Source organism: Atta cephalotes (genome assembly GCF_000143395.1).
Source record: "Atta cephalotes unplaced genomic scaffold scaffold00038, whole genome shotgun sequence".
Lineage (NCBI taxonomy): Eukaryota > Metazoa > Arthropoda > Insecta > Hymenoptera > Formicidae > Atta > Atta cephalotes.
The window spans coordinates 1,144,279-1,165,729 of NW_012130102.1; the positions used below are offsets into that span (position 1 = coordinate 1,144,279).

Here is a 21,451-nt window from a genome sequence, read left to right on the forward strand (position 1 = left end):
CACACACACACACACACACACACACACACACACACACACACACACACACACACACACACACACACACACATTCTACTCACATTATAATCATTCTCTGTACATAAAACAAGTAATATTACATTATCAAAGTTAAATTAAAAATAAAAATAAGGCTCATTACAAATTGAAATAAGAAATTAAAACTAAATATATATAAATAACATCAAAAAAATACCTTAACCACACCAAGAAAAAATATATATCCTAAATTTCAATAAATATTTATTTGAATAGTACCAACTAAATATTTATTAAATATAAAAATATATTTATTTGACACAAAAAACATTAACTTGATTTAACAATCACTTTTTTTTATTATTAAGTAAATATTAATTTATTGTAAGTAAATGTTTAGTTGGCACTATTCAAATAAATATTTATTAAAATTTAGGCTATTTTTTTTAGTTTACACAATTCATAGAAAAAAAATTTATCTGATTATTGCGTTTTTTATCTGTACTAAATATGAAAAAATAGAAATGTAATCAACTGTAATTTATCAACTGTAATTTATTCTCAGCAAATGATTGTAACTTTCAGCGAACGATTTCGATTGTTTCGCTGATTGCAAAGGAATGCGTGAAGTTCTGCAGTTTCAGCAGAGCGAAACATCGCCCTAGAAAAATTAAAAGTATGTTCCACATCGCTGTACTCGATAGCGATTTCATGATCCTTTTTCGTATACTTTCACACGTTGAAAAGAAATGAATAAAGAAGTGCTAGACGTAACCGCAAAATTTCTCACGTGAAAGTACATAATTATTATATTAGAAATTAAATAAAAAATCTCTATGCACAAATTTAAGCATTTATAAATTCATGAAAATTTTTTAATAGCTTGATACCAATATTTTTAAGACTTAAACATTATTATCAAATGACTTGAACTTGATAACCTCTCTGATTAATTTTAAAAAATAACATTCCCCTTACTATTTATAATGAATAATTTTACAATCACTCTAATTTCCATTAGAAATTCAGCAAAATCCGTAACAAGTTTTTCTTTAGTGTAAATTACGAGTATAAAAGTAACGAAACGATTTCTCTCTCCTCAGCACCTTTTATCAACTCGAGGAACTTCTTATAGTTCTGGCTATTACTGATCTTAGCGAGATAAGGTTTGGAGAAGTCCTGGAAGATCACTCGGATCGTTCGCTTCTTCTTTTTCTTGCAGCCGTCATGTAACTCTTCCTGCAGAAACTCCGTCTCGACAGACAGGTTGCCGTCGTCCACAACAATCTCGTCTATCTCACCATTAGAGTCGCGCCAGCAGTGAACCACTAGCTCATCCACTTCCTCATCGCCCAGTTCGTCTATGTCATCAAAGCTCGGCGTCGTTGTCAACTTTGAGTAATATGCATCTTCCTCGTATTCCAGCGAGTCAAACTCGCGTTCATTCTCGCTTGGGCAATTTTCTTCGTTGTGTTCCTGACAGACTTTTCCGCACGATTGGATAATTCTTGGATTTACAGATTGTTCAAGGTTCTCCATGTTATTTTTCATGGTTTTCCTCTAGGAGATATGAAAACTTATCCCAAAATTTGATTCCAAAATCTTGTTTCAAGAATATATATTTCACAAAAGTTTATTCAAGAAGATAAGCTTCAAAATAGAGTATTTATCTTCTGATTCTGATATCTATTGATCTTCGTGGTCTTTTTAAAAGGAGCTTCTCTTTTGAATTCTCCAAAATCTTAACTTAAAAAGAATATGAGTCAGAAGGTTTGTTGACTAAATGCTTCAGAATAAAAATAATAATTAATGGATCTAAAGATCTACGAATTAGAAACAACTGTTACAAAATGTTTCAGAAAGAAGATCCAGAAGAAAATTTTTGAACGGAAAAAAATCATCAATTAATATTTGAAGCATCTATAAGTTTAATATCATCATCTTGCTCTTCATAGCTTTTTTTAATTTTTATTCATTAGCAATTCAATTCAATATCTTATTCTTTTTTTCAAAATCGCGCTTAAAAAATTTACTTCAAAATTGTACTGTAAAATCATTCGCATATTGCACATATTGATTACAATGGCATTGATTACAATGAAATTTCAATGCAACTCAGAATTAAAGATAAATAAGTAACATACAGTTATATATAAACTAGAGTTAAAAATTGTATAATTGAGAATTAAAAATTATAGAGAAATGTTTCAAAAATTGAAAGATTTGCTATTTCATCACAATGAATTTTTTATTACATATAATCACATTTCACTAAGAACCAAAAATATTTATCACATGCAAATCATGCAGAATTCAAAAGCAGCAAGTTAAAAGTTTGCGCGATCAATTTTCCTTCCAACGGGATCGATTTTCAGATCTACGTCGCGATGCATGATTTAATGACTATGTAATCCATGCATTCGTGATGGTTCACAGAACACGACCACATGCACTAACGTGTGCACAGTGCACACACGACTAACAGCTGTGTCCTCAGAACGACAACGATAATGCCGATTGTAAAGACGCCACCACATAACTCCACGTTTAAGAGAAATCGAAACGGTATTCTCGCTCTACCTTACAGGTAGACAACAAGAAGTGAGCGGATGAGAGGAAGGGACAGGAAAAGAGGGAGAACAAGAGAAAAGGAAAGGAGGGAACGAACGGATAACCTTGGTTCTTCATCGAGAAATAGAACTTGATGTGATTTTATGGATTAAAAATTCGCAATAAAAAATAGGGAGTTGTCAAATTCTTCATCCTAAAAATTCTATAAATTTTTTCCTGATGCTTTCAATAATATTTTTAAATTTTTTATATTTTTCGTCCTAATTTGCAAACCGTCAAATATTTTATTGAGGATACAACTTAACATAGCAATGTAAATTATCATTAATGTTGCTGACACTACTTGCATTTAATTTTAAGTTAAGTTTATATAATACAGTAATTATTGTTCGATTTTAGTTTCTCTATAATGTATAATTTGTGTGCAATTGTACTGAGCGAGATTTGTTTGAAACTTAACACGCTAATTAAGAGATTCCCGCTAATTGTTGCTAATAATTGTGCCCAATCTGTTCTCTACAGAGTGTCTTAAAATTGTCTCGAAAAGAAATACTTCTGATATTCGTGATTTAATCATTTTGCTGTGTTCCGTTGATTTTATTTATGTTACTATGGCAGGCATAAAACAGAAAAAGTAGGCTAAAGATGGTCTTAAAGAGAAAGAGAGAAAAGACTGAAACTAGGCCCGATTCAGCGTCCTGATTGGTTCATCGACCTTCTTGGTAAAGTGCTCTGCTTGTTTTTGCGATCGTTGATGAAAACGCGGAAGCGTAGCAAAGATGTATAATAAAAGTTCTTGGAACTTCACGGAAACCTTCGGCAAACCGGTTTATTGATTCGACTCGACGGCAGATTCTCTATACTAACTTACAATGGCATGTTTATCGCTAAGAATGGCTAAAAGTCTGAATCGCATTGAATTTAAATATTAAATTGAAATAGAAAAAAATATAAGATTCTTGAGAAATTGATTAGACATTTTAGGATCAATTTGTCGAACATTTAATAGAAAATTCTCTCTTTTAATATACGTTCAATTAAACTTCCTGTGTAGTATATTTACTTAATTTCTCATTATTTTAAGCTAGAAAAGCTTTAAATAAACTTCTCACTGTTATTTACTATTTACTTACTTTTATTCATTCATCTTCATCTTTAAGAATGTATTTAAAAATTATCTTTTAACAAAATGAAGATAATTATAGAAAAATTATATTTTTCTATATAGTATTTGAAAGCAATAAAAAAACAGGCAGCGATTGAAAATTTAGATTAAAAATTATTTCAATAATAGACATTTTTTTTTTAATAATTAGAATAAAATAAGACAATTTTCATTTAAACAATAAAACTATATAACTAAATGTAAATATGAAATATTTCATATTTGAAATATTTCATACGTATATAATATTCATTTACATACGGAAAATAAATTAATAAATTAAGTAGGAAAATTAATTTATTTTATACAGGGTGTTTCAACATTCGCGCCCGCGAAGTACAAGACGTGATACTTTATGTTAAAACAAACTTTTTCCTTTAATAAAATTGCGTAAATAATCCGATAAGTAGTTTTTGCAAGAAAGCAGATTGAAATTAACAACTCGCACAGAAAGTGCTTGTAGCAACATTGCTGCAACATTTCAATGTTGCATATTGCAATACAATGTTGCAGAAATATTGCGAAGACTTCTTTTTGCAATATTACTTCAGCAATTGTTGCAGCAGTATTTAAAATATTTTCAGCAAGAGACACAAATTGACACAAGAGTCATCCTGTTCTTGTTAAAAAAATCAGTAAGAAACAAAGACAAGAATGACTCTTGTCACTGTGTCGATTTGTGCCTCTGCTAGAAAGTTCATTTTGAGTGTTAAGACTTGTATTAATTTGTGAAAAATAAAGTAAAGAAAGGACCTGGACATAATGGAAGAATAGAAATTAATGATTACGTTTACACGACACTCTTAATCGAGTTTCATAACATCTGTAGTTATGAAACTGATCAATCTTATAACTATATTCCTCTGAAAGATGAAATGAATGATTAGTTTCTAATTACGAATATTATTAAACCCGACTAATGTTCATTTCTAAATATAAATTAATTTTAATCTCAGTTCAATTTATCTTCTCTTTTTCTAATTAAAGATTAGAAAAAGACGAAAAGTAAGTTGAACCGCGATTAAAGTTAATCTACATTAGTGGAAATGGGGATAAAGTAAATGTAGTCAATGTCTATAATTTATAGGAATTGTGCCTATAATTTATAGACATAAAACAATTAGAAGTAAGGATTAAGTATAATATACAATAAAAGGATTAAGTATAATATACATAATGGACAATAATAAGATATGAAATGTATAATATAAAAAATTAGAAATAGGAGTTAATTGTAACATGAATACAAATAAAACATGACTTCATAATTAATTATCTTTATATTTTATAGGTGTGTTCCGATATATACTACCAGTACTGAAAATTTATAGTTCACATTACGTATACTGTATTTTCAGTACTGGCAGTGTATATCAGAACACGCCTATAAAATATAAAAACATAATTAATTATGAAGTCATATTTTATTTGTATTCATTGTATGTTACAATTAACTCCTACTTCTATTTTTTTATATTTAAATTTATATAGTACAAAATCTTATAATAAATACTGCAGTAACGTTGTATGCAGCACAATGTTGCTGCATTATTATGCAATTTCTGCAATAATACTGCAAGTATTCCTCCTGTTACTAAGTAAGTATTACTGTGCGCAAAACTTAATATTGCATATATATTATATTGTAATATTGCTGCAACATTACGTATCAATATTTTTAAAACGGACATTTTTACGTTGCTGCAATGTTGCTGAAATATTGCAGCAATATTTCGCAATATTTTTGCAATGTTGCAATCTTGCAATGAAATATTTTTGCAATGTTGCTGCAATATTTTTGTGTTGTATGGGAAATAAACACAAAAACTATTTATCGGACGCAATTTTGTTAAAAAAAAATTGTTTTATCATAAAATATCACGTCTTCGCGGGCGCAAGTTTTGAAACACCCTATATAAAATAAATTAATTAAGAAGAAAAAGCCAAGACATCATAATTATGTCCTCTTCAAGTGTGAATATTCAATATATAAAAGCATTCCAATAAAATAAAATAGGATTGTCAACAGTAAAAAGTTATGTCGAAACGTCTGTAACCTTATTTATGTATTTTTTAAATATATGACAATTATTTTCACAAAAACCATCTAGTGCGTGCTCTCATGACTTTTTCTTCTTAATTTATTTGTTAAATATTGGAGCCTTTGAATAATTAACTCTGTATAAATTTCCAAATTCTGTAACTTTTTGCAGAAACTCTGCCTGATACATTCTCAATATCCTTTCTCGTAGACTATCAGCTTTCAAAAATTATCAAATAATATGCATATATTCCATTTGAAGTTTAGAAAACCTACTTTTAATAATAAGATTTCGTATAATCTTAATTAAAAATATAATCAACAATAAACACAGATTGAGTTGATTCAATTCTTTCAGCGAAGTAAGTAAAGAACGAAGTGTGTAGAGAGTTGACCTTCGCCAGTGCAACTGCACCCGCATTACAGTTATCTACAATTCGTGTCAATTGCTTCCTACACATTTTTTTTCTCCCTATTTCTGTAAAAATCTCATAAAAATTATCATACAGAATTTTTATGACAATATTACAATTAGTGATATTTTATTTTATTTGTCAGCGGTTATCAATTTTATCCCAAGCAACAAAATATAATCAAAGTATAATCAATATGTAAATTAAATATTAAATATTAATTTTAACTGTTTAAGTAAAAAATAAATATTTAAAATTTGACATATTTGAAAACACTATTTAATGAACGTTAAAAAAACATTTGGTAAAACATTTATAACATTTAACATTTTTTACTAATTTGAAATATCATTTTTTACTTGAGATATTTATATTCACATCATATAAAAAAAACGTATCAATTAATGTTTTTTAAATATTCATTAAATAGACTGCTTGTATTTATATATCGCATTTTACCAAAAAGTTCGGGGAAAAATCCGTTATTATTGAAGTAGCTCCGTTATCCATTTTACGATAAAAACCTTCGCTTCAAGTATGAGATGTTAATGAGTGCAACACAAAAAAATACAAATACAATACAGACTCAGGAATTTGTGGCGAGTCGCCGGTCGCACACATCCGTAAACACATTATACACGCATACAGAAGAATGGATAAGACTTCACAAGGTCGTTGCTGGAAACGTCAAGATAGTGGCACATAACCGTAGGTTAGAATTCGATCAGTCGAATTTTGGTTACTGCCATCCTTGATCTAACTTTTATCAGCTAATTCTCGAACAAAAGATTAACAACGTGTCTCGCTTTGATCATAAAACAGCGTACACAAAAATTCTTCGATCCCACATATGAGTGGGTGACAAAAATGATGATCTCACCTGTTGGTACGTTGCTCATTTCGATGATCTTGCGGCGCGCAGTTGAAGGAAGATGATGATTTTCGTCGACTGTACGAAAAAGATCGGCGTATCTCAGAGTCACAAATCGGTTCCCCAGGAAGCGAAAAGTAACATACGTTCTTCGATACCGTGGAAAGATCGATCGGTTCCGTTCTGACGGTGAACTGGCTGAGCGCCGGCGGCCATATTGAAAACGCGCCTGTCAGTGGCGGCGCGTGGCGGCGTCCGATAAAATCACGGGTGATTCGGCGCGAAAAAATTTGATATTATCTAATAAAGGTAACTCAAAGGAAGCTAAAAATTTATATCTTATCTCGGCCTTTTTTCTTATTTATATCTTATATCTTATAGGTCTTCTACACTGTTAGAAATTTAGAATTTTACATGTAAATGAAACTCGTGGTTATGAACGAAATTAAAAGTAATGAATGATTTAACTGAAAATTAAGTTACAAATTAAGTTACTTAAATGAAATGAATGTGTACATTAAATTTCAAAAATTTTCTTGAAAAATATATTAAATTTTATGTACACGTACATAAATATACTTTTTAGTTAATTACATTAAATTTGTCATGAAATTAAATTCAAATTGTATAACTTAAAAGTAATAAAATTTGAGAACATTAAGCCATTAGCCATAAATCAGAAGTCAGAAGTTAAAAATTGAAGACTGCGATTAGTCAATTTTTAGCTTCTAATGGTTTATTGTAGAAGACTAGAAGATTATTGTTAAATTGGAAATGATAAAAACATAAAATTTATATAAATCTAAGATTTTATATGTATGACATACTCAAAAATTTTTATTTTTTAATTTAAAATATGAAAGGAATGTAAATAAGAATTATTAATTCTATCTTGTACAAAATTTAAAATATATATGATAATTATATAAATATAATATTAGCAATTAAAATATTTGATTTCCTTTTTGTAATTTGTTTTAATTAGCAAATTATTAATTTTGACATGAAAACTTCAATGGTTTGACACGAAGAGATTTGATAAATAATAATAGCAGCCTAATAAATGTAGCTATAAATAAAATAAACATTAAAATTTATATTCATCTTATTGTCATATATAAAAATATAAAAATATAAATTTTATACAAATCAAAGATTTTACATATAACACATATTATTAATAAATTTTATGTTTATATTTTATTATCTAGTAATTAAAATTTAAAATATCAATTCTCTGCTCTACAAAAATTACAATTTATAATGATATATCAGCTAGTGATTAAAAAATTTCTGGCTTTCTTTTTTTCATTTCCTTCTGCAATTAATAAATGAATTCTTTTAAAAAAATCGGGTTGCTCAGCTTTTAAAACTGCGGAGTGGATAAGAGCTCTTTTTTAACAACATTTATTTCTAATATGGCTATTATCTATGTACAGTTACACAGTTGACATGATCTATGCAACGCAAAAACACAACGAGTTTCCTACAAACTATGTGCGCGATTTTTAACTATAAGATCCTTACAGGTGATTCGGGTGATTATCACCGCACAGAATATGATCATATCATCGACGTATAAATCATTCGCATCACCGTTCCCTTATGGAAGCATAGAAATCCTATCATGTGTTTCAGATATGTGCATTCATATACTATATATATATAATATGTGTGTGTGTGTGTGTGTGTGTGTGTGTGTGTGTGTGTGTGTGTGTGTGTGTGTGTGTGTATTTAAATCGTAACTCATTCACGATTGAAGTGATGAGTTCGTATACTTGAAGGCTGCGTGATTTCAACTGAAAGTTATATCATCTGCAAACGATGAACTCGAGTTACAGCAGCGCATGCTGCAATCAGCTCGACAAACTGATAGGATTATAATTCGAAAATCTAAATTCCGAATCCCAAAAAATATCATTCAACGAATATTATGACTAGAAAATCATAAAATTTCGCAAGAGCAAGAAAAGTTTTGTCTCTTTTCTTTTCAATTTACTTTCCATCTTCTGTTTTCGGCCTGTCTCAAAATATATCTCTCGATTGATTATATATAAGAAAGATTCTGGCTTATTTTATAGCATGAGTTAGAATTCAAATGTTCTTCCACGGTGTAAAACACATTCGGCTTTTCGAAAACCTCAAATTATTGTCGTCCTTCCTAAATTAAGCAGTGTCAACGCACATACAACTCGCAAAATATTTGTCTGAAAGTTTACCCTAAGAAGCATCTATCGTGCAAAAGATACATATCTACTTGGAAGCAACAACGTAGTTTATTTCGCAAAGATATACACATACTGGATCCTTTGCGCCTCGCGGTGTTTTTAATCTTTATGTGTGATATTTCCTTAGAATCCTTAGAATCCTTAGAATTCTTAGAATCTTTGGCACCAAAAGTTGCTGAGAAAAATGTCTGATTGAATTAATTCTGGTTAAGAATGGACGAATCAGAATTTTCTTAAAGATAGAATTTTAGTTAAGATAATTGGAATTCTGATTGATGTAATTAGAATCTTCTGATTCGTCTATTTTCAACCAGATATTTTTCTCAGTGTGCGAAACATGAAATCCCGCTTCTTTCCAATGTGGCGTCTCGCAATAGTTGAAATTCAGTGATTTTTCCAGATTAAAAATCGAAAATAACGCATAAAGTTTTTACGATAAATAATTATTGCTTGAAGCTGTCGCGCAAAATCGTTCGGTCCGTCTGACTTTAGTACAATGTATTATACAATCGCTGTATTTACATGAAAATCTACGGTGTTCCTGCTCAAAGAGTTAGATAGAATTACACAAAAGAAAATCGACACAATCATAGTTTTGATGTTTACAATATCAGATTTTTGTATAGATTTTTGTATATCTTTAAATAAATTATATTATTCACTATTTTGTTTTCACTGTGAAAAAATGATCCATTCATCGATCTAAATTTCAAATTCTCAATTGATAAGATAGAAGATTTCTTCTACATTTTCTATTAAGTATATTTTTGATATAAATATACAAGAATATTTTTTTCCTCGGATAGAATTAAGTTCTCGTATTAACATCGAAACGTAACTTGATTGAATTGACAGATTGATAGAAAAGAGTTAAACGTGCGAATAAATATTTGATGGTTTAACCGAAAAACCTAGACTAAAATAACAATCTGTATTGAAGTTACATAGAATGTTCCTGAATTATGATATCATTTCAAACTTAGGAAGAAGGATCCTACATAAACTTCAAATCAGTTTCTGTCGTCTCTTACTGGCTTCTTCAAGCAGGGATACTATGAAAGAATCGCCTTACCGATCCAACATGGCTTATAAAAATAGTATCAGAGACAGGAAGCGCGAATCAATGATACAATCGAATGTTCGAAAACCATAAATTCTGGTTCTCAGAAATTGATTTTCGAATGATATTCGCTTGTATTTTTTATTCGCTTTCTTCCCACGTCGAAGAGCATGGGACGAAGTTCCCAGTTCCAATTTTGCGCTCGAAGAATCTCGTACGCAAGATCTGCTTTTAATTACTTTACACAAAGACATCGATTTCTAATGGCGTCTATTATCGAGCTACGCACCTGTCTCTCTTAGGCAATTTATTTGTAATTTTTCACTAATGACTGCTCAATTACTGATCTTCGGTGAGCATTAGTCGGATTAATGGAAGATAACGAACTCCGTCTTCATTAAAAGATGTCCTCGACATCGGTGTAATTACGGTCCCAATATCTGCCCAAATACATCCAATCTTCTTGGCCAGTGTAAGGACTTATACCAGACTGGAACCACCTGCACATTTAGTTTTTATAAATGAATGAAGAGGATCATTCAATTAAATCTTGATAATATTTGTGTGAATTTCCAATTCAAATAAAATTGTAATATCCATTAAATATTATAATATATAATAATATATAAGAATATAAAATTTTAAAATAATAAGAAAGAGCATACAATCACATACACAAGTTGTTTTTCGCACAAGTCATATATTTAAAATTAATTACATGTAAACGTTTCGGTCAAGTCGTAACCATCATCAGTACAATAAAAAGAATGCGAATGTTAAATACTAAAATAGCAAATTAAGTTGTCGCAGTACAAAAATCGAAAAAATTAATTCTGTCTTCATAATCTCCTTTACATTAAAATCAAGACTTCTTCTTCATTTGTATGTTAAAATACAGGATTGGAACACTAGATTCTAGTAAAACAAATATCTATTATATTTAAATTATTGTCATTCTTTTAATAAATTAGGTGTACTTAATTATCAAACTTATCCGTGTTTCCACAATTATCAAATATAATACGATAATGCAATGCTAATTATGTTTGAAGAATAATTAGCGTAGGTGGAAAAATATTCTATACGATGGTAAGACTGTTATGTACGAGAATTCAGTGACATTGTCAGCAATTTACGATAGTATTTATATCTATTGGAGGAAAAGGAGAAGGAAATTATTAAGTCGGGATAAAATATTATATTAGTAAGGGGAAAGTATTTTTTAATAATAATAATAAGCATAAAAATATCAGGAAATCGTAACGTGTCACTTTGTTTGTTTAAACCTAACTCTTGCTTCTTAATGTGTATCATCTCTGATATCATTCTTTCATAATATGATGTTTCAGAATCTATATTGTGTTGTCCCAATCAAATCTGTGATCATTTTTTAATTGATACTAAGAAACTACAGATATTGTATTAAAAGATTTTTTATATCGGCTTTATGTTCTTTCAAATGAGTATTGAATTTCTGTTTAATCTGAACATAATTTTAAAAAATTAAACAATGTCGTGGCTTATTTCGAGCTTTTAATTAGAATAACTTTAAATTAATAAAATTAACATAAGAATATAAATACTAAATAATATTCTACATAAACATTTCGGCTTACAAAGCCTTTTTCAGTGTTAAAACGCAGAAATACGATATTAAATTAACAAACCAAATAAACAACAAATACAATGAAAATTAAAAAAACCATCAGTGATGAAGTGTCAATATATGAAGGATTCAAACATCAAAAGTATTATGACAGATTACAATAAAATAAGAAGAATTTAAATACTTCAGTCAATAGAAGATTACATTATGTTCCTCGATAAAATAGTTTTGCCAAATTCCTCGGTTGAAATCGAGAATCAATTTGTCGCAAACTTGTACAAAACGATTTGTAAAATAAAAATAAAATTGCGATATCTCGTATGTTGACTAAACGAAGAGACAATATTTAATTTTTTAAAGGACACCGCACTAATCTTATGGAAAATGTCTTTCTGCGGATTTGACTAATTTTTGGATATATAAAATGATATATAAAACTTTAAAGGTCCATTTTACATGATTACTAGATCTTTCAAAGCTTGTAGCGCGGAAACGGCTCAGACTCAAGTTGTATTCATTGAAACATTTGTTCAGAATAAAGAGAACTACAACATATCCAAAAATTAGCCAAATCCGCAGAAAGACGTTTTCCGTAAGATTAATACCGCTGGGTCCTTTTTGAATTTATCTGAATCTGGACTCTTTCTTAAATATGTTAAAATAAAATGTGTAATTATACCTGGGAGCGTATTCGTTTCCTTTCTTCTGCTTGCGCACTTTACGGCTATTCCTCTGTTTCTCCTCCAGTCTAGCTTTTTCAGATGCAGCCCCATCTTGATCGCCGTTCTCCAGCTTGCGAATATCCGGTCTTAATCTAGAGTCGGTCGGACATAGGATTTCTCCCATGTCAGGTTCCAATTCATTCAGTGACATCGCGAACGTTGTAAATTGATAATACTACAAAATATGCATTATGTCAAATAAATCGATACACCTTTGAAGTAAATTATTTTTATCAAATTGGTAAAAACCTGTTGTAAGAATAGAGAATAATTTAAGAAATATTATATTATAATAAAGTAATTCATTATAAAAACTTATAAATAATTATGTTATTAAAACGTATACTATATTTCAGAATTTAAAATTATAAATAAAATTTTGTAAAAAATTAATTGCCGTATTTGATTAATTTGTCCAAATGTTATTTCAACTAACATCCGAACTATTGCTGGGTCTTGGTGTAGCTTCCCACAATGTAACAGATCCTGGAATCTCGTCCACAATCGGAATGTCGTCAACGACTGTATTGCCAAAGGGCTCTTCTATTGCATCCTTTATATTAGAAAAATATACAAGAGTTTCAATAATGAGTACATTTTATGCGGAAAAACAGATTAATTTGTTCAGCAAAAATTGTTTTATATTAACAACTATGTTAAATTATAATAATGCAGTGCTCGATTATGTCTTTATGTATTGATTGAATTAATTAAAATTAAAAATTACAAAAAAACTTTCGATTTCCATCCAAGACCATTTTTATATATTTTAAAATAAAAAAAATCATTTCTTAATTAATAATTAACTTCCCTATAAATTAATTAAATTCCCTGAATAAAATCTAAATTTTATACTTGATGCAAGGGCTTGAAAGCTCCAACTTTAAGACTGTGGAGCTTTGCCAAAACTTTCTTATGTCCTGGACTGCCTTGTGGGCTTTTGGCTTCTAATTTGATCTTCTCCAGCGTTTCCTCATACAATGAGGGCTCGCACGATCGTAAAATTTCGGTCCATTGGCCATAAAGGAAGAGTAATTTTCTTTTCCTAAAAAAAGAATATAAAGAAACAATAATAAATTGCTAATAATAATGATAAACTGTTTTGATAAAAATAAAAATCAGAGCGTAAGTCAAATGTAACGAAAGAATAAACGAAAATAGGACAAGGAGGCGAATATTGAAACATCAAAATGTAAAAGCTTAAATGTAGAAGCTTAAATGCTTCTTTTACATTTCATAATTCAAATTTTCGCCTTCTAGAAATTTCGTTTATGCTTCTGTTACTCTCCCTTACATCCGATTTATGCTCCGATTTTTATTTTCATCAGGGTGCTTTGCTTTATTTCAATTTAAAATTGAATAAAATTTATTATGCAAAAGTAACATTAGTAGGGGGGAGGGAGGGATTTTAATCATGGCTAGAGAGTGAAGCGGGGCGCGGTATTCGTAAGCGCGGGGAGAGGATAGCGGGAAAGATCCCTGGTCGGCGGTATCGGTGTTTATTAGTCATGCCAATTATTAAAAGAAAATGATCGATTTTCAGAATCAATCCATTCATTTAAAGATTTGTTCGCACGCTCCAACACGCTCCAATATGTTTGCGTCATCGGAATCAATATGGCGACTAGATATTCGCATCGCGTTAGAGTATACTTTGGATCAATTAAGAGTACATTTGCCTCACCTCAGAAGATGGTACGATTGGGACATGTTACGCACGCATGCGTAATGGTTAAAAACGTACTGTATCGAAAAAAGTATTTCAGATCAATTTTGTATAAAAACGCATTTATTAAATGCGTTTTTATACAAAATGGATCTGAATTTATTAAATGCGTTTTTATACAAAATGAATAAATATAAAAATATAATATAACAATATAATATTAATAAAATAAAATAAAAAAAATTTTCATTGATCATTAGAGGTTTGCTCGCGTCGCATGCTCCAATATTCTATTATAGCTCACTTCAACATGCATATTGGATCAAAAAAAAGTGTACAGGGTATTCCAAAAAAGTCGGGATACTTGAATATCTCAAAAATATAAGTTTTACAGAAAAGTGCTTCAGACAAAAGTTGTAGGGTTCGAAAAGATCTATTTACTGAGCTTATCAGTTGGACCTTAGATGGCGTTGCCAAGATTAGGTCAAGGTCACATCAATTTTTTTAAGTGGCGGATCCTATTTTTTATTTCAAAATCTAATAGCTGGTGTCAAGAGTTTTCCAAAACACTATAATAAAATATTTTTTCACGAAGTACTTTTCGAGTTATATAAGGCTAGAAAGTTACAGTATCGCCGGCATTAGCATTATTCAAGGTATCCGACCAACAGCTAAAACCTCTTGTTCAGGATTATGTCCTGGATAATATTTGTTGAGATCAAGCTCATTGTTTCTCTAATTTTCATTTCATCAACGTCGCAATGTATTTCGATCTTTTTAACTTTTATATCATTATGCATACTTTTATATCATTATGCATATTTTTGGCAATGTCACAGTTGTATTATAAATACATTGATGATGTCATCATCTGAACATGTGACATGTCAAGTAGTTTTGTGGGCGAAAAGGAAAAAGGGAGATTGGAGAAGACGGCAACGTATCGAGAGAAAGATGATAAGTATACGAGATACCGCAACGCATTTTTGGGAGAGTGACGTCACAACATGGCGGCACGTATCAATCATATCGCTGTTTATGTAAATACCAATACCGCCGACCTTTCCCACGCTATCCCCTCCCTTCTCCCGCGCCACCGAATATCCTCCCTCCTCCGCACTTCCCCTCCCCTCCCCCCCCCTCCTCTGGTCCCATGGATTAGAGTCCCTTCTATAATGTTACTTATAAATGACATTTTTCCTTTTATGCTCCATTCTGCCTCGTTGATCTAATTAATTAAATTAAAACTTACTCTTGATTTGTTATGAATCCCTCGACACGATGGACGTCCTTGCCATTCAACGTACTTTTAACAAAGCATAGCTTAGCTTTTAAATTATCCCCTCCATGCTGTCTGATCTCCAAAGGGCCTGACTGCTCCATCCATAACTGGCCTACCAAGACATTGTGAAGGATGCAATTGACGTTTTGCCAAGTGTAGGACTCCTTCCATCTATTCAAGCATAACCATTAACACATCGAATATCTTTTAAAAAAATTCAAATATAAATTCCAATAAAGTTCTCTTAATATTGTTTTAATTTTTAATAATAATAATACACAGCATTTTTCTATCGAAAAAATTAATATATTTATGAAAATAGAGACAAAATCTAGAAATATAATCCGTTCCATGAGATTTACGTTTTTTACACCTTTGAAATTCAGAGATCATTTTGACAAAAGAGGAAAGATAATTATTAATTATATAAAATAAATACAAATTACTACATAAATTAGTTTATTGTAATTATTATTAAACTTGAATAACTTATTACTGAACTTACTTGGGTAATTCGACCGTGACAATTCCTTTCGGGTGTACTTCCAGTGATTTCCCCCAAAATTTCAATTTGGGATGGATGCTGCCATGAAAGATGAAATCCTCACTGTCAGCATAGAACGCGGACACTGGTGGATGATGCGAAACCTGCTCGCATATTATCCTGAAGAAGATTCGAAGAAGAAATGACTTCCAAGAGATGGCAGTAAAATAATATTAAACAAATCAATTTTAATTAGAAATTAAATTGACGAATTATAAATAATTAATTACCGGAAATCTTCGCGTTGCAGCTCATATGTCTCGCCTAAAATTGGATTGAAAGGTTTTCCAAAGCGCTCCCAGTTCGAAGCGAGGGCACTCACAGCGAAAGCTGCGACGTACTGCGTAATCATTAATTTCGTTTTATTAATAGTAACGGATTATTGATTTATTATCCTGATTAAATTTAAAGGCAATTCTTCGCGCACCTGAAGCCTTAAGATTGGCGATTCTTGCTGGGATGCCTGCTTAAGTAATACGGCGTACTCCATATATTCTGCGACGCGTTGCAGGAAAGAGAGAGGCTCGTTAAAGATAACCGGCATACTGGTCTTGCTGATGTCTTTGCCCAGCTGGAGTGTCATTGAGCATAGATTTACTTCGGAATGACCCGGAACTGGTAACGATGTTCTTGGAAAGAATAAAACGCGCTTTGATAAAAAATGAGTAGAAAATTTTTTTCAGGAAGTAATCTGATTTTTTTTTTCATAAATAAATACCTAATTTTACATTCTATTCATTTGAAATCACTATTATTAATAATACATTGCATATTATTGATTGTTTTTTGATTTATTGGCATTTGAATTATACGAACATTATACGATTGATATTATCATTACACGATGAATATCATTATACGATGGATATTATTCACAATTTTCTGAAAAAAAATAAGAGAAACAAACAAATATTAAATGGAATAAACACCTTAAGTAATTTATTATAATAATAATGTTAAAAAAATTAAGATTTTAATTAATATAACGTCTTGTTATTGCGGATTTTCAATAAATATGACTAAAAGAGGAAACAATGTTCATTTTACGAAATTCCTTTTATTGGAACATTTTTTATTGGAATATAAAAATTGAGGTATAAAAGGATGACTATTCCCGAGGGTTAAAGTTGATGTAATTTTTCTTGTACAAATTTAAAAAAACGATAAATGAGGAATTTTTATATCTCTGCATCTTTGTGAATATTTGCAGTTTTCAATGCGACTGTAAATTCAAAGTTCCGAGCAATATTTATAGATTCGTAAATTTAAACATGTCGGAATTTATTGTCCCAACCTGTAACGACCTGATATCCTTTCGTTGGCCATTGTAAGATTCTGTCGTGGTTATTGAGCGTCCCGACGATGGCAGGAGCTTTCAATCTGTCGTTCTTGCGGGTCGATACTTCGATTTTCACCAACATTGACCAGTGATTATGAAGCTTTATAATTTATTATTGGATATGTAAAAATTCAAATCATTCGACATTTTTTTCACTGAGAAATTTGACAGAAATTTCACAATTCTTCAAAATTCTTAAACAGATAATTGATAACTTAACGGAATTGCGCAGATTTTTAGATTTTCACAGATATTTACAATCTCCGATGTTCATTCAAAAAATCAAAGTTTTATGTAAAATTTGTCAGTTAGATGTTAAACATTTGAAGATATCAATTTTAGATTCTAATTTAAAATTCTCTAAATTTGACAGTGGAATTACTTAGAAGTTAGAGTCAGCCGGTTTTTGAATTATCAGAAAGAATTTGGTGTATTTAAATTTCTTTGAAAAAATATATATAATCTAAAATATTTAATTAAATTCTTCGAAAAATCTATTTTTATTCGTCAGAGAGATATTTCACATAGTTGATATTTGGAGTCGTGAATAGTGGATGAATTTTTGGGATGTTCACAAACGAGGCTCTTTCGTGGCCGAATAAGAAAAGGGGAGAGAAGGGGACGCGGTATCTAAATGGACCGTCCGGTTCTCCAGAGAGAAAAGCTTTGTCTCGCTATCTCGGCGACATTCCGACAGTTATTCCGACAGTAGTTCCGATTATCTTGGAAGCCGCAGATAGTGACACTCGCGAAGGATTCTTGTGATCCGGCACTCGCTGTCACTCGCTCATGACTGTCGGGAATTTCGAGAGAAGACCGGAAAGAATGACGAGGTTGTTTCAGCTTCGTCTCACGATCAGCTGTATATACTTGAAGACTGTTGAGCTCGCGGGTGTGACGGCGAACTCCCCCTTTGCTTTTGGAGCAAATATCAATAAATCCGAGCATGACCGTTGAGCACTCGAGGATTTCCGTTGGAACGACCTATTGATTCGTTCCTAAGAAACGACAGGTTAAATTTGCAAACTTAAAAAGATCTCGACTTCCTCAAAATAATTAATGCCTTGACTGTCAATAAAGTTTAAATGTATATAATTTATTTTCAATTTTTAAAATATAATCTTCCAATTTTTTTCTCCAAATAAAACGATAAACTGATAATTTAATTCTCCTTGCCTCCGTTTTGAGAATTTAGAAATAATAAAATAAATAAAAACTGTCTTTAACTTTTTAATTAAGGAATCATAGGAAGTTAATTATTAATAAAATGTTCCTTTAAATAAAAGATATCTTATTTTAAACTAGTTAAGAAATTGTCTTGAATGAAGAGCAAATAATTTTTTTGCGATTTTGTTCTAATATTATAACTCCTTCAATTTTAAAAATTTAATTAATATAATTAATTTAATTAATAGGTAATACCAAGGACTGTATCAATATGATTTAACTATAGCTGTCATATACATATATACAAAAATCAATAATTGCAGAGGTGGAAGGGCAAAGTTTCAACAATGTGAACGAACATGTTAAACACCTACAATTGAGAAAGATGATAACGTCACGCGATCAGGCGGCCTGTGTGGAAAGTACGGGATGAATTTAATTAACACATGCCTCATATGCACTGTCGAGACGATCGAGACCACAATGCAGCCCTTTTGATAAAATTGGCGCAAGACACGAAGAGCATTCACCAAAAAGACCATTGAGAATGCAAAGATCTTAACTGATAAGAGATACGTTTTTCATCGAACTATTTCTGAAATCTGAAACTACAATTTCACGTTTATCAATTTTTCTTGTTTAAATTATAGTGCTTCAAATTAATCTTCGATTGTTAAATTCGTTTAAATTCATACTTAGTTTTTTTTCAGAATTTTTACCTCCAAGTTTATAGAATTAGATCTATATGTATATTTTTTAATGATATAAAATTTGAATTCTTATTGTCCATTTTTTATTATTGATCCAATAAAAATATGGATTCTCAATGATTTAGCGATCGATAATGACATTCGGCGGAGGATTATTTTCTATTATCAGATTGATATTTTTTACAAGTCGCTCTCGTTTTTATTGTTCTGAAGAGTTCAGTGCTCTGTGAGCGCATCGTCGACGACTCGGAATAAGAATAAGCCGAATCTATTGATTCACCTAGAAACCAAATCGATATCCGTACGAGGTACAGGCACTCACTTCGTTACGAATCAGTCAATTTTGCTCGAATCGTTCGTTGAGTTCGTCGTCCGTCAAATCTGCTAAATTCTCCGGTCTCGAAAATCATTATTTTCGCTGAGAAACGATTACGATTTCAAAAAAGATTGTTATTTTATAGTCTTCTACGAGTGAAGAAAGTGCAAAGAAAAAATATGACATTACAAAACATTGCGTTTGTTAAATCAATGAAACTTAGTTTGAATCTAGTAATGAAACTAGTTTACTGATGAATAAATGTAATGCAAATCAAATTAATTTGGAGAAATTTTTCAGTTTAAAAAGTGTTTGAAAATATTTTTTATTCACTATAATAGAACTGAGATCGAATTTTTCGAATTGTTCTAAAAAGTGGTAGAAAGTTAATGTCAAATTTCGAAAATGAATAAAAAAGATAACTTGTTGGAGGATGAGAACTTGAAAATTTCTGAAAGCCCTCAAGAGCTTAAGAAGTCTTCAAAAGCGGCGAAGGAGAAACCTGTGTTTCGCAAGTATCGCACGAAGCATATGAAGCAATTTCCGGAATTATATCGAAGTGATGTTTCAATTCATCCCAGTTATACAAACTTGAAAATCTTGCCTTAGTAAGAATTAATTCTCAATCGATCAATTAATGGAAATTAATTAGATATAAATAAAAGAAAATCATTTTTTTATATACCAAAGTTTGTTGTATCTGTTATAAAGCATTAATTTTATAAACTCTTCATTACTCGCATGGAATCTCCATTTTATAAATTTGCTAAACGTGTGTGAATATTATTTATACACATTATATACATATATTATTATATTTAACATAAATTGTTGTCACAAATAAAAAATTTTTGCATTTATTTTTATCCAAAAGATATAGAATATTATCAATCTTTATTTAATTGTAAATCATCAAAGAGAACAATAAAAATAGAGATATATATAATGTTAAAGTATCAGAAACACGCAAGTTAAAAAAAACTGCACGAGTAATGTAGGGATTAAATGAGACGTTCTGAAAAAGTTCACACCGAGACTTTAAAGGTCACTAGCTTTTTATAAAACTTGTATAATTTTATAATGTTTATGATATAGTTCATAATTAATTACACAATTAATTGTATTTTTTTAAGCCATGTGGTCTGCAGGCAACGCGTGCAAAGGATTAAGCGACAATCATTTCGGCAACTGAATCGTGAGATCACGTATTTTGCTATGACCCAAACTCTTGCTCTCGATGGTGTGAGAATCGATCGCGTCTTCAGCATTGGCATGTTGCCGAAGATGTTAATCGTGCCAGATCCTTTAACAGAGAAAGAGAGACGCCGACTGAACGAGCTTATCGAACATTCTTAAGAAAGCCTTCGAATAATTTCTATAGGAATAGGGATTTTTTCCCTTAATTATCTCTGCTATTAATTTCGTAATTAATGTCGATCTGTTTAATTACCTGTAATTGTAATTATATATATTAATAAATTTCTAATTATTTTGTAATTATTACTGATATGTACAGGGTGTTCTAACAGAGTTCGTGGAGAAGTAGAGCGGACTAAACTGAGATGGAAAGTTCTCTACCATTTCGCAATTTTCGCAATAGTTAACAAGATATTAATTGCTAAAAATTGTCGAAAATTGGTCTTCAATCATTTTTTTACTATCAACTTTACAGAAAAATTGCAAAAGAAAATTCATTTTCTTCTTATAGAGCTCTATGAATTTTTTCAGTATTTTCTTATTTTATCAACATAAG

The 21,451-nt window shown here is 30.5% G+C and overlaps 3 protein-coding genes across 3 annotated transcripts in view; 1 reads left to right on the forward strand and 2 right to left on the reverse strand.

Annotated features, from left to right (window-relative positions):
- Positions 1-2,390, reverse strand: part of LOC105621899 — a 5,033-nt gene extending 2,643 nt beyond the window's left edge. Inside the window, exons 1-2 of the mRNA XM_012203336.1 lie at positions 2,337-2,390; positions 1,104-1,557 (exon numbers count right to left, since the gene is read on the reverse strand). Coding sequence (XP_012058726.1) covers positions 1,104-1,557; positions 2,337-2,390 — 508 coding nt within the window. The remainder of the gene's footprint in view (positions 1-1,103; positions 1,558-2,336) is intronic.
- Positions 2,391-10,743: 8,353 nt separating this feature from the next.
- On the reverse strand, positions 10,744-17,492 carry LOC105621900 (oxysterol-binding protein-related protein 2). Its single transcript, XM_012203337.1, has 9 exons — positions 17,461-17,492; positions 16,594-16,795; positions 16,397-16,506; positions 16,128-16,286; positions 15,593-15,793; positions 13,530-13,719; positions 13,111-13,227; positions 12,632-12,849; positions 10,744-10,846 (listed from the first exon to the last, which is right to left on the reverse strand). The coding sequence occupies exons 1-9, from the start codon at positions 17,490-17,492 to the stop codon at positions 10,744-10,746; spliced, it is 1,332 nt and encodes a 443-aa protein (XP_012058727.1).
- Positions 17,493-20,103: 2,611 nt separating this feature from the next.
- On the forward strand, positions 20,104-21,054 carry LOC105621949. Its single transcript, XM_012203383.1, has 2 exons — positions 20,104-20,306; positions 20,832-21,054. The coding sequence occupies exons 1-2, from the start codon at positions 20,104-20,106 to the stop codon at positions 21,052-21,054; spliced, it is 426 nt and encodes a 141-aa protein (XP_012058773.1).
- The last annotated feature ends 397 nt before the right edge of the window (positions 21,055-21,451 follow it).